Here is a 14,422-nt window from a genome sequence, read left to right on the forward strand (position 1 = left end):
CGTTGAAGAAGGACATAAAGCAAGAGGAACATAAAGAAAGACATGTTTTCTCAGTTTTCTTTTGAAATAAACCCCTTATTTTATCTTCCTAAGAAAAAATATCGTATAAAACTTACTAAATGTTACTGCGTTTTAATAACCTCACTCAAAGATTATGGGATGGAATAGTGTATTTTGAACAAATGCTACACAGACTGTGTGTATTCTGCAACATTATTGTCTTCAGTTGTGAGGCTGATTTTCAGCTAACCAGCCAAGCAGTCCTTGGAAATACTACAGGCAGCAAGAGTCCCACAGGAAGTGGTATTTGTGATTCAGTCAGCGGCACCTTGCCCACTGAGTCAGTGTTGAGCCAGGGTCCAAATGTGTTTCTAGCGTGTGGAATATAAAACTGAAGTCATGATTGCTGCAGCCACTGGGAAAATCACTGAACTATTGACGAGAACAGGGATATTAACCACAACATCCCAGATTCCAGACAGGGATAATTACAACTTTCCCCCACTTACTTCACTGGGAGAATAATTCTTCTAATTTTCTCTAAGTCTTGTACTTTTTTTCCTGCACTTAACAGATCACCATCCTCTAGGTGTGTTGGAAGTATGAGTGCCACAACTCAGATGTGCAGTCTGTCTTTCTATGGGCTATGCTGGAAATGCCAGGTGTGGCACCTGCTGTTCTGCAATTCCATGACTTAGCCCACTTGGAGAGGTCAATGGACACCATCACTGTAACCTACCTGAGCTTTTCCAGCTAGTTCAGTTTTGCAGCTGAAGGGATGTGCTGAGGCATTTGCAGTACGTTTCCTCCCCAGGCTCATGACCCAGTAGATGTGCACAGTGACTCAGAACAGCCTTTTCTAAACAAAGTCTTAATTCATGGGTAGGAATTGAACAAACCTCAGCTAAGTTTAAACTGAAGATGCTCTGCATGTGTGATCTTTCCTACTGGCTTTCACGTGTCCAGTACAGAATTGTTCTCTACTCATTAGGTTTTCTGCTGCTTTCTTTTTTTTTAATCCAGTTGTTATATATACTTTAAAATTTAACAAAAATAAGTCTTAAAAAAAGATGTTTAATGTCATTCATCCACACACTAATTTATGTGAAGGTTTGTGGCAGCAAAATTTGGCATCCAGATTTCCAAGGTAATGTCAGAAGTTGCTGTGAAAAATCACAACTACAGATCTGAAGTTGTCCAACAGGCAGTCTAAGTGCTGTGACCCTGCATGTAGTTGATGACATAGTGCTTAGAATCTTAAATATTTTTCATGTCAATTGTTCACAGAAAGATTTTTGTCCTTTTCCCGATTTTCATTTTTTGTAATTATGAAATAATATCTACCTGCATTTGACTTAAATTTAGAGAAAAATTAGTAGGACTTTTGGTAATGCTTGTTTTGGACCTGCTAACATTTTGGTTAGTCATTACTAGCTACATATAAATGGGTTGAATTTTGTAGCAGGTAGATGTGGTTTGGACCATTTAGTTAGATTCTGTCATCTGTATGTAATGGCTAACTGATTTCTAGGGTTATGGAGCATATTAAATGTGAGGTAGCTCGTTTAGCAGGGGGATAAGTTTGTCAACAAGTGAGTTTCTCCATTAATGTTGGGAATGTGTTTAAATGTTACAGGTGTCATCTTGGCTGGAAGGGGTTCAGCAACGTGGTGGTGCAGTAGCTTCCACTGCAGAGTAAGGGACATAAGCATGCAAAATTCACTTCCCTGGATGCAACAGCACTAACTCTGAGCACCTGCTGGATATGAACTTGCACGTCCAAGCCTCTTTGTTCTTCATTCCATTGGAGTGAGTAATGGAGGATTATTCAACATGAGAAACAGTGACAAGATTTCACTCTGAAACATGATCAAGAAGTTCTCTTGGTGTCATATGTAAAGCACAGGATCATGCACAGCACACCAATCAATCCTGATCTCTCCCCTTCTCCTTCCTTTATCTTTCCTCCACCCTCCAATACAAAATTTTCCGCTTGGTCATGAAGGAAGTGAGGGAGCCTGAATGCCACCCCAGGAAAGAAAGCTAGAGGAAGGGCTGGGTGACTTAGTCAAGCAAAGGGGAGGAGAAGGAAATGGTCATTGAAAAATAAGGTTCTAAATACAGGGCTTTGGATGAGAAATATATGGAAACACTTCTTTAGAAGTGAGGAAGGGGAATAATAGATGCAAAACTGTTTAATCATATGCAATTAGTAAATGGAGATTTCAAGGCCTGGGGCCTTGTGTGAGACCAGCTGCCAGCAACATGAATTTAGAGTGTCACTCTCACTATGTATTGTATCAGAAATGCCTATTTTTATGGAACACCTGGTACCACTTTGCCCTGTAGTCCACCCACATAACAGTCTGGTTGACCATAACTCCATCTTGATTGGAATCTTTGCTGATGCCTTCATCTGTCATATCCTGACTGTTGCAGCACCTTTCTTTGTGGCTTCTCTCTCAGATATGATGATTTAGGCTGTCTACATTCTGACACAAAAACCACAACAGCACAAAAAACTGATCGTGTCATATCCAGTTACCATATTGGTGTACTTTGCATGTGTTGATTAGTATCTGTTTAGTTAGGAAACCAAGTAGCTGTTGGTGTTTGTACTGTGCTAACATACACTAATGTATTTCGTGTTAGCCCATCCTAAGGTTTTTTTCCCTCTTTTTCAGATCTTGCTTGGCTTAAGTGTTGTTTTTAAGGTATTTCTTCAACTAGCAGATCTCCCGTAGTTCTGCGAGCATCTACAGGAGCCAGGCAAGCTGCTTGTGAGCATGCTGGGGTTTGGAAGTGTATTGCTCTCATTTTATAATGCTGAAAAGATTTGCATAGTGCAGAAAATGAAAAACTTTTAGAAGTTATTCAGTCAGGAATGCTGATAACCTATACCTGTATTGCCATAGCATGGAAGCTCACAGAGTGCAGGTGATGAGTTGGGTTAGTTGGCAAGAGCTGTGGGACCACAGAGAGTGGAGCCCCTTTGCAAGCACACAGGCTTCCTGACAAATTCTGCTCTTAAGGGCTGGCAGAAAAGAACTAAACAAATAGTAACATTGTTAGTTTTATATTTCATTACTTGACGACCTCTTTCCTATCCTGAGCTTCCTTTTGGATATCCTTTCATATCCTGGGCTGCATCGAAAGCAGTACGGGCAGGAAGTCAAGGGAGGTGATTGCCCCCCTCTAGTCCGCTCTGGTGAGACCCCACCTTGAGTGCTGTGTCCAGCTCTGGTGTCCCCAGCAAAGGAAGGACATGGACCTGTTGGAGCAAGTCCAGAGAATGGACACCAAGGTCATTATAGGGATGAGGTGTCTACGAGGCAAGGCAAAGAGATTTGGGATTGTTCAGCCTCAAAAGGAGAAAGCTTTCGGATAACCTAATTGTGGCCTTCCAGTACCTGAAGGGGGTCCATAAGAAATATGGAGAGACATTTTCAAGAGCCTGTAGTGACAGAACAAGGGGGAATGGTTTCAAGCTGAAAGAGAGTAAGTTTAGATTAGATAGTAGGAGGAAATTCTTTACTGTGAGGGTAGTGAGGCACTGGAACAGGTTACCCAGAGAAGTTGTGGAGGCTCCACCTCTGATAGTGTTCAAGGACAGGTTGGATGGAGCTCTGAGCAACCTGATCTAGTGATGTGTGTCTCAGCCCATGGCAGGGGAGATTGGAACAAGATGATGTTTAAGGTCCTTTCCAACCCAAACTGTTCTATGATTTGTAGCCTTTGGGGAACTGTGAAGATATCAATACATGCTGAAGTAGTTAGTTCAAGTTGTGAGGAAGACTTAGTAGTTGAAGGCTTATTGGAAAGATCTTGCGTTGCCAAGCAGCTAAGGCACCTCAGCCGCTTTAGGGAGATACATGTAGGATGAACACCTGGCACCACTCCTTGATGGCTGTTTATATTGTGCTTATACAACTCATTTGCTTACAGTGGACCTCTTTGCTTTATCCAGCCTATCAGCAAGCAAAAATTAGGTGCTGTCTCCCCTAACTGTAAGCTTACCCACAGATTTTTTTTAGGTGTATCAGGGCAACTTCCCCATTTCCTTCAGACACATAAACAAGAACACCATGTTTAGTGGCAGCAGGAAATTTCTGTTTCTTTCACTTCCTGGGAAAGTACTTTTCTTAATTCTTTTTCTCCTGTAGTAAAAAAAGCTCTACTAGCAGATTCTTCCCCAGTAGTTCAGCCTTCTGACAAATCATTGTCAGTTAATTCCCTGAAAGCAGCTAATTGAGTTGTTTCCAGGTGCAGGAAGATACTGCTTTTTCACAGATCCCTTTCTAGACATGAGATTTCTTTCTGAAGTGTGTGGCAGTAGGCTTAGCCACCAGACAAAGACCTCTGTCAGATGCAGGCCTCAGTACACCTGCATATTATTTGTCAGCTGAAGATGCTCATACAGGAGCATCTTGCCTGTCTCTGCCTCACATATTCATTTGCCTTAACTTCTTACTTATAAGTGCAGGAGGAAAGTAAAGTAAATTTTTCAAGGTCATAAGCATTCAGATTGAAGAGTAGGACCGAGACCTGCCCATTATTCCAGTGCTTGAATTTTAGCCCGAAGTTTCCCAAACTGCTGCCTGAAGAGGGCTGGGTTATTATTTAGTACGAGTCCTTATTCTGCTATTTCCAGTGATCAAAAAAAAAAAAACCACCTAAAGCTTTTTGACACCTAGCAATGTGAAAACATACAGAGCAGTCAAAGAAAAAGATAAGCTCAACCATCTCCCCTCCAACCTTCCACAGAGAAGTCAAGTAATTTTCAGGCCCACTGGGTCAATGTACCCATCAGCAATTTTCAGGAGTATCACAGACAGCAAAGACTGATGCTGGAAACAACCATATCTTTAGCATTACAGCCATTTATTTGTATCAATGACTGTATTTCCCTACTACTTTTTTGAGTTTCCATGGCTTGCTGGGGAGGTCATGAATGTAAGTGAGAGATGGGCATATGTTTGCAGCTGTGAAAGAAAGTAATGTGGAGCAAGCTCCCTGTTGAGGTGTGATTCACTTGATCAGGATATTTCTGAAGAGTTTTTGTCTTTTTCATGGACAAAAAGCAAATACCTTAGAATGGATGATCCTACAAGTTAAGACAAGTTCATTGTCTCTGATGGAACTTCATGGAAATTTAGTTCCGTTTCATTGTTCTTGTTTCAAAATAAAATGTTAGAAATGAAGTCCAGGTTTAACTCTTTTTCTCTGACTTGAGTTCTGGTTTTGAGTTGTGTTGTTAAATGCTTATGAGCAATCAGCTTCAAAACATGAGAACAAAAAGTTGATAGTTTTGACTTTGAGAATTAGAAACTACTAGACATCCTGAAGCCTGTTCCATTTTTGAGGTAATGAGACAGGAATGAGTTGCACATTGTGAAATTATAGTCTGCTTCAATTCTCTCTACTAGTAAAATATTTTGCCTGCACAATTAATATATTTGATTTCTTTAATTAAAACACTATTAATCCTTTCATGGAAATAATTTCATGAAGGCATTCTAAGAAAAACAAATATTTTTAATGCAGCTGCTTGCCTCAAAAAGTAGTAGAGTGTTCCACAAAGTATTATTCCATGAAGATCAAAAGTATCTGCCATACCTGGAAAAGACATAAAGAGAAATAGTTACATGGAGGAATGCTCGAGTTCATCTTTTCACTGCACTGGTCTGGTAGGATAGGAACTAAAATTAGGATCTTTTTGGTAGGAAGTATCTTTTCTTGGAGTTCCAGACAGATCAATAAACCAGTTCTCACCTGAAAGTAAGGTGTAGCTGGGTATTGCTACTCAAGCAGCAATAAATGAAAGAAATTGATCCCATATTAATTCTAGAATTTATCTGACATGATAGAGTGATGGGTTGAAATGGCATCATGTCCTCACAGGGAATAAATTCTGTGTTACTACAGAGATATGCAGAAAGCAGGGTTTCTGTAATATGTTTAAAAGTAGTCTGTGATAACAGAATAAAAGAAATTGTCAAACTCTAAAGCAAGGGCCTTAATTACCTGATGTTGTACTAAAGGGCAAGGTGTACTGCATATTATTTTCTGTCCTGTTATGGAAACTGTTTATTTTTGCCCTTCCAAATGAGCCAGAATTTGCAAATACGTATGTTTCAGGGAATGCTAGCAGTATGAGTTTCTCAATAAAATGCCTTGTGTGTTCTCACTGCTAATCTGCAACATCGCAGAACTCACCAGTGCATTCTGCTGCGTGACATTGCATGGGCATTTGGTCACGTTGTATTTAACTAATTTGAGATAAACAAGGGTGGGCTGTACAGTTTTGTTTAGTTTTTAAAGATTTTTAAAGTATGATAAGAATAGTCCAGTGTGTTGAAATAAATTCCTTGTGGAGTTCAAATTCATTGTTGGTTTATCTTGTAATCTAGTATTAATCCTGACAAGAAGTATGTAAACACAGCTGAAATTGATTAAAATATCTTCTTGGGTAAAAAAAAAGAAAGAATACGGTTTGGGCTGGCTTTAAAAAAATATTTTTGAAATAAAATAGTAGCGAACAAAAAAGAGGTCTTAAAATTATTTAATTAGTAGCTGAATAACCAAAGTGACCATTTAAATATAGGAAGATTAAGGCAGGTAAATTCTTTATTATTGTGAAAAGTAATAAAACAAGCAAGCTTTGGAAGAAAGATTTGTAGCTGTCACACACCATGTCCAGTTCTTGCTAGATTTGACACACATTAAGGAACATAGCTGTTTTAGGACAGAACTTAAAAAGAACTAGATAACTCCCTGCAAACTGTATCTGAAATGTCCTGCAATACAGATGGGAAGCACAGTTGGTACAGGTACTCCTGAGGCAGCTTTACGTTTGCTACCTTGGCTCCATCTAGTAGAGCTTCAGGGGCATGGAGGATTCCGTGTTAGACCTGGAGTCCCTTCTGGCCATGCAGAGCTCAAGCTGCCCCAGCTATGCTGGCAGCTGGGAAGAACATGTGCCTAAAGCTTTTGTTGTTGTATTGTTACTGGATTGCCCCATAGACAGATCAAAAGTGTGAACCTCACTCAAATCTCTGCAGCACAGCTCAGCCAAGTTACAACCATTTCCAAGCTGCTTTTCTGTGGACTGTACCACTGTCTCAAATCCATAGAGCAAATCTCATTGACCCCCAGTTCTCTTGCAACTCTTATTCCAAGGCTCACCAGCAGACCCTCTGAGCAGCACTATCCTGCTGTCTGCTCAAGGGCCAACTCAGCGATGATCCAGCCTCCAGGCATAAAGGCAGTGGGATAAATTATGTGCTCACCTAAAGTATGTGTTTCCTTGTCCTATGTAATTTTTGTATCTCAGTTCTGAAATTAGTGAAGCTGTATGTGCTTCTGCCATTCTGTTTGCTGAGGTGCATGTAACATACTATACTGAGGAGGTTTGTCATAAAACTGCTTGTTGACTTTAAAGTGCAGGAAGCTCTTCATTGAATCACTAACCTAGAAAAGGAAAAGCAAGGTAGTATGAGCAAAGTAGCTGACTGATGGAGGACTACGAATTAGTCATATTTACTGTAGAATGTAGTATTTACAGTAGGATGTGTTCCTAAGATAGATGGGGGTACTCTGAGAAATTTGTATGAAAGGTATCAATGACTTGTCCATTTTCTTTCTACCTGTGTCCTGTGCACTATCTTACCACGTTCAACTATTTTCCCCAACTATCTCATGGTGGGCAATCTTTCCCAGAGCAGGCCAGATTATCCTCCTACAAAGCTACCCTTGCACCATCAGAGGCATGTCCAGTGGAAACCATTAACCCAACTCCCCTTCCATCAGCTCCCCCCCACCTCTTACAGTTTTTGTTTGCCTCCTCTCATCAGGTGGGTATCTATTTGAGGAAATCATCTGGTTATTGAGATTGATTGTTTTTCTGGTCTGACTGCTGTGTGGAGTTGTGACTGGAAAGTTGTGCCAGTCCACAAGGATGGGGCAAAATAGAAGGGTATCCTTTACTTATTTTCTATCTGTATGTTAAATGCTGCTGATTTGACTGTGTGATGCACCAATTTATTCGCAGCAGAGAGAGACTACAAGAATGAGGGGATCACACATTGCAAGACTGGTAGACATCTTTCAGCCTGGTTTGTTAAGTCAGGTTACTTTTTTCTCTCAAATTACAAAAGAATTTGGAAGGTAAAGCTTACTTTTTGTCTCGGTTTCCATCTATGTCTGAGCATTTCTATCTGATGGTAACTCCACAGTCAATAACCAGAGTAGTTCTCTCAAATATGTATAGTAAGGACTCTTGCTGCTGTTTTTTAACTGTGGAAGTGGAACTCAAATGGCTCACTTTACCATCTGGGCTGAAAACTCAGGAACACCTAAGTACCAAGTCCCCAGATAGGATTTCAGTGAAAAATCAGTATTTACGGATGGACTAAAGAAACTGTCACATTGTCTTCGCTCTCAAATTATTTCATAGACTCAACCAAAACTTGTGAATAGAAGTACATTAAGAGCTTACCATTTTAACTTCCAGGTATTTCAAAAATAAATCAGTCTGTTATATCTGCAAGTTCCTGCTTATTGTTTCCCGTGGGCAAAGATAGAGCCTAGGGCTGTGCAGTCTTGACAGCTGACAGCGATTCTGGAAAGATACTGTGGCACTAACAGATACTGTGCTTGTCACACTATGTTTTAAAAGTAAACTAATTCAGTGCATATAGGAAGAAAGCAGCATTGCATTTTTGTTACTAATGTATGAATACTACTTAAGTGATTAGAAAAATTTCTGAAAAATGGTAAACATCTTATGCTCTGATGAAGTAGCTCAGTTTCGGACTGGTCATTAGGCTGATCATTTACAAATAGTGAGTCAAAAGATGTCCCAAGCCACACCCTTACAATGCCACTGACGTCACAGTTTGTGACCTTCGAACAGTTGTGTTCACTGTTCTCAATGATGCAATTAGGAAATGAAATGATGGTGGTATTGTATGCTACTTTTACAGCATCATTAGTTGTAATAGTGAGAGCTCTGATTTTAAGAGTACAATCAGTAGAAGTAGCACAAATAGTCACAGCAACCAAATACTTCTCTGTGTTGCTTTTGGTCAACAGGGGCTCCTTTTTTTTTTTATTTTATTTGGTAAGGAAGAGGGCCAACTATTTTTAGTCACTTGAAATAAACTGGGAAGAAGGTAATCCAATTTTCAAGCCAGCTTTCTATCAGTCTGCTAAAAAGTTCTTACTAAAAATAGAAGCAAAAGTAGAATTTTATTTGCCTTTCTCATAAAAAAAAAAATTAAAGTATTTAAATGCTTCCTAGCGAGCAGGTCAGCCCTTTTTAAGAACAAAAGACAAAATTAAACCCATGTCCATAAAACTGGCATACACAGTTTAGAAATGGAAGGGAGACCAACTTGCTGGTTTTGCTGCTCTCAAGTGTAGGTGAGAGGTGGCAGGAAAGCTGTGGCAGACAGCTATAGCTAAGGGTATATATTGCACGGATTGCCAGCCAGAGTTGTCATCTCCCACACTCTGATCCCTCCTGTAAAGTCACTCACAGGAGCACATTTGATTTCTGGCAGCTCTGGTCATTACTCATTTCAAGTTGTGTGCTGGGAATCACCTGCTCTAGGTAACTGCCAGCACTTTACCTGCGCCAAAAACAATCCCACTCAGAAATGTAAGGCAAAGTCTCCTTGCAAAGTTTTGGAGTTCTCCTGAATAGTCTCAGACTTAAATTTCCATAACACGTGATCTAGAATAAAAACCCTAATAAACACACTACCTTTCTGGGGAAGACCAGCTGCAAACTACATCTGATATTCTGCATACATGAATGGCATGAATAAATAGTTTAGCTGAAGCAGGAGGCACCAAAAGTTTAAATTACATGGTTTAGAGGTCAGCAGAAAAACAGGGTGCAAATTTAAGTCTTGAGTTCCATTCCAGGGCTCTATTTAGATATCTTCAGTGAAATCATGTGGGCACTGAAGTGCCCTGAGGGCAGTGTGTGTGACTGTGCATGATGTTTTTGGTTTCATTATTTCCATTTTTAATGGCTCTACAGTGATAAATCCCTTCAACTCTTATTTCTGTCAGAAAATATTAAGAAAAGTAGCCTCCTGTTCTAGAAAATACAAAGTAGTTATGAAAAAATCATTAATAACAACAAACCCCTTTGAAATTAAGACGTTTTCTGATGCCCGTATCTCTGACTCCTACATCAAACTTTCCTGGACATTTTCAACCTTATCACTCAAAACAAATGATAAATATTTGTATTTTTATGTTGTTTCATACTCCACATTCTTTCTTAGCATTTAATATGTTCCAGTTTGTAAATACAAGCGATTACAGGAATCCTTAGTACTTGGTAATTGGAACAGATTTGTTTATTCATTGAATTTGAAATAAAGTGGCCTGTCAGGCCAAAGTTTACAGTTCTCCCCCCGCACTTGGAACATTGCATTTGCTTGCATGCCTGCTGACTCTAATGGAGTCAAAGGAGCTCTGGGTCATTCATGGTAGATTAGTTTAGTTTGGGTGTGGAGTAATTTTTAAGATTACATAAAGGACCTTGATATGTGTGTTCTATCTTTAGAATAAAAAACCTAGTGAAAATCACATGCCATGCTAACGGGTGATTCACGTCCATAAAGTGTATGGAATTACCTTGAGTACATTGAAGTGCTGAGGGGTTTTTTTAAATGTGGTTCCTTCAGTTCACCCTTTTGAAGATTTTTTGAGTTGGCACTTAAATTTGATGTTGACTTAGCTGTCTTAAGCTGATCACCCCAAAACATTTTTTCATGTGTTTTTTGAAAGCTCTTGCAATCTGTACATATTTTCTTTATTACTCCTTCAAAAGCCTACGATGGAATAGGATTTTGTTGTTTTAAGCATTTTATAAATGCGTAGAAAGTCATGCTTTAAAAAAATTCACACCTCAACTAATACACCATTATTTGGTAGGAAAGAAAATGAGAAACTACAGTATGGGAAGTTCAGCTGGCAGAGCAAGATAATGAAATTGAAATCTAGAAAGAGGAATCAATGACACTAAAATAAAGATTTCCCAAATCATTTCCATCAGCTGCAGTCACTTCCTGTGTATCTCTGTCCTCTCAACTCATAGACATCTGCCCACCTAATAGCTACCACAAATATTGACAAATTGTGATCTTCAGTCTTAAAGATGACATGTCTATCACAAGCAGTCTTTGCTGTGGTGTGATATGGTGGTAATTTTTGTGGAGATTACAGGTTTGTGTTTGAGTCTTCCATTTGAGACATAGTAAATCAAGAGTTGTTTACTTGCCGTTGATACATGGTATTGGCATTCTAGCTGGAGTGTTTACTGCCTGCCAAAAATGTGTTTATATGCTAGTTCTTTACAGAACACAACACTTGAGAAGTGAAACTTCAGACTTTTAAAAACAATATATGCATACTTAACAGCAGCAGTCCCATCTGCTTCTTCCCAGCTTTACCGCTATTATCAGCCATTATCTGTCAATTCCTAGAATTAATTTCTCCACCAGAAGAAAATCTGGACTATTGCTCTTTGAGCTACTATCAGCCAGTACTGATATTGTTAGACTTTTCTGAGTCAGGTATTTTACAGGTCCTACATTTTTTCAAGCAAAATATTGTTCAATTTGAGTTGAAGTGTCCAAAAAAAAGAGCCCTGTTAGGAAAAAACAGTTTCCCATGTGGAAGACAGAGTTCAGCTGCTGATAATGGTAACAGTGTCTTGATCTGATCACTGTGAAATGATGAACAAATCTGTAACTTTAACTATTTGGAATAAAGACTGCCACAGAATACAGATGTTAGAGTAACCAAGGCCCGTGTTTTACGAAAATTACAAGTGTCATCATGTGCTGGTTTATGATGATAGATGTTGTGAGTCAGCAGCAAAATCCCCCAAACTTCTGTAGAATTCCTGCCCCTGAACTGCAAAGATGGTTAAAGAACTTCTTCCTGCATATAAATTTCTATCATTACACCCTTAAACCTGTACAAAGTTAATTCAACAAAGATCTCTGACGTGCCAAATATCCAAAGGGATGGATAGATTTCAACATTTCTTCTGCCATCAGTCCCTTATTTTCATTTTGATATGTCTTGGAAGGGAAGGAGAAAAGACTAAGGATCTCCTTGTCTTTCTCTTGCCCTCAAAGTGTAAATGACTGAAAACTGCCCTTAAGGGCATAGCTAATTTGATACTAATAGGAAATACTAAATGAACTTCAAAATGTTTTCTCTGGGAAAAAACCACACATCCCCAGGCACTTAACAAGGGTAATACAAGGATAATTAGGAGATATAAAGTGAGCAGTTTTCCTCTGCTCTACATGCACAAAGACTTCTCAAAGTCAGTGGGGATTAAGATGGGCATGTTGGAAAAGTCAAATATCGTCCTACTGGGACAAGCAGTGGTACAATAGAGATGGTAGTGCCTGGTAGAAAGAGTAGAGAAGTATGTTTTGGGCCTGTTGGGAGGAAGTAGTTTAATTTAAATAAATGGAGGTTAAGTACTAACTTCCAGAATCTTTATGATTTTGGCAGAATTAAGTTAAACATAAATTCAAATTATGCTATCTGTTTTCCTCACTGGTTAAAGCTGTACTTGCTCTTCTTCCACAATGAACTGTGAACCACTCATGTACCACTCATTAAATCATAGAATCATAGAGTCATAGGTTGGAAGGAACCTGAAAGATCATCTTGTTCCAACCCCCCTGCCATGGGCTGGGACACCTTTCACTAGACCAGGTTGCTCAGAGCCTCATCCAGCCTGGCCTTGAACACTTCCAGGGATGGGGCACCCACAGTTTCTCTGGGCAACTTTTTCTAGTGCCTCACCACCCTCACAGTAAAGAATTTCTTCTTAATATCTAATCTAAATCTACTCTCCTTCAGTTTGAAACCATTCCCCCTTGTTCTGTCATTACATGCCCTTGTAAAATGTCTCTGCCCCACTTTCTTGTGGACTCCCTTCAGGTACTGGAAGGCCACAATTAGGTCACCCCAAGGTTTTTTCTTTTTCAGGCTGAACAATCCCAGTTCTCACAGCCTTTCCTTACAGCAGAGCTGCTCCATTCCTCTGACCATCTTGGTGGCCTCCTCTGGACTTGCTCCAAACAAGTCCATGTCCTTCCTGTGCTGGGCACTCCAGAGCTGGACACAGCACTCCAGGTGGGGTCTCACCAGAGTGGAGCAGAGTGGGGAATCACCTCCCTTGACTTCCTGCCCGCACGACTTTGGATTCAGCCAGGATATGGTTGGTTTTCTGGGCTGCAAGTGCTCTTTGCCGGATATCCTGCTGCCTCCCGTGTAAGGCCCCTTTCCCTTTTCTCTCTGTGTTCTGCTGTCTGTTATTCTATCTGTGTACTTAATTCCACTTAGTGGAGGGGGACTGGCAACGTGTACACTGTGCACCAGCACACATCACATGCATTGTCCTGTCCTTGCCCTAGGAGGATGAAAAGTAGATACTTTTTGTATCATCTTTCACATTTCTTGACTTTTTTAGTAATTAAAAATCCATTCTGAATCAGACTTCCACTTCTCTGGAGATGTTAATTTTAGTAAGAGAAAAGAGTAAGATACTGTGCTGTTTGGCTGAGAAAGATACCCCTTCTTCCACTGCTGATAAGGATTTTCTTCCTATGATTAATATCTCTACCAGATTGAAACCTGGACTAATGTTTTCTGAACATTGGTCAATGCTGGTAATTTTAGATTTCTTCCTGTCTGTTATTTCACAGATCACACACATTCCATACAAAAGGCTGTTCAGCATGTATGCAAATGATACAGTTAAAGACAGAGGCTCAGAAGATAAAATTGTCGCTCTTTATTTAAGTTGAGCTCCTGAACGAGATGGATTTCAACGAGATTTATCATATCATTTTCTCATGTTGTTTAGAAAATCCCTGCCTCTGGACTAATTTGTTACAGAAATTTTTATTCCAGGTTTTTATTTGGAACATTTTGCATGACCATATAGTAATTTTGTGGGCAAAATAAAATACGTTAGTATCCTTAACCCTCTTCCCTTCTAGCATAGTATACCAGCACAAAGATTTATAGTAGTATAGAAATATTATAAAAAAAATTCTACTTGCTTGTCATTGGTAATCATTTCTAATGCAACCTGAAAATTTCTTCTAATCTGAAATTTTGAAAAGTTAAAATCTGTAAGTCTTGCAGATGTATTCCTAGGTTGCACATAGTACTGATTGATTCTCTTGCAACTCTCAGGGAGGAGTAATGATCAGGTGCTCTTAACTTGTGTATTTCATAGCTTTTCTTCACCAAGAATACAGAATTTATGTATGTTAAAACTTCTTGGTTTCTGAGAACAATCAATGCTAATTAAATTTAAACCACTTATTTGATGCCCCAGAAAAGTTCTTACTGACAGACTTAAGCA

At 39.4% G+C, this 14,422-nt stretch overlaps 1 protein-coding gene across 1 annotated transcript in view; it reads left to right on the forward strand.

Annotated features, from left to right (window-relative positions):
• CAMK2G (calcium/calmodulin dependent protein kinase II gamma) overlaps positions 1–14,422 on the forward strand; it is a 208,150-nt gene that overhangs the window by 27,026 nt on the left and 166,702 nt on the right. The window contains exon 3 of the mRNA XM_082286218.1: positions 1,637–1,809. Coding sequence (XP_082142344.1) covers positions 1,766–1,809 — 44 coding nt within the window. The 5' untranslated portion in view covers positions 1,637–1,765. The remainder of the gene's footprint in view (positions 1–1,636; positions 1,810–14,422) is intronic.

This window comes from Coloeus monedula, assembly GCF_965178545.1.
Source record: "Coloeus monedula genome assembly, chromosome: 8".
NCBI classification, from domain to species: Eukaryota; Metazoa; Chordata; class Aves; order Passeriformes; family Corvidae; genus Coloeus; species Coloeus monedula.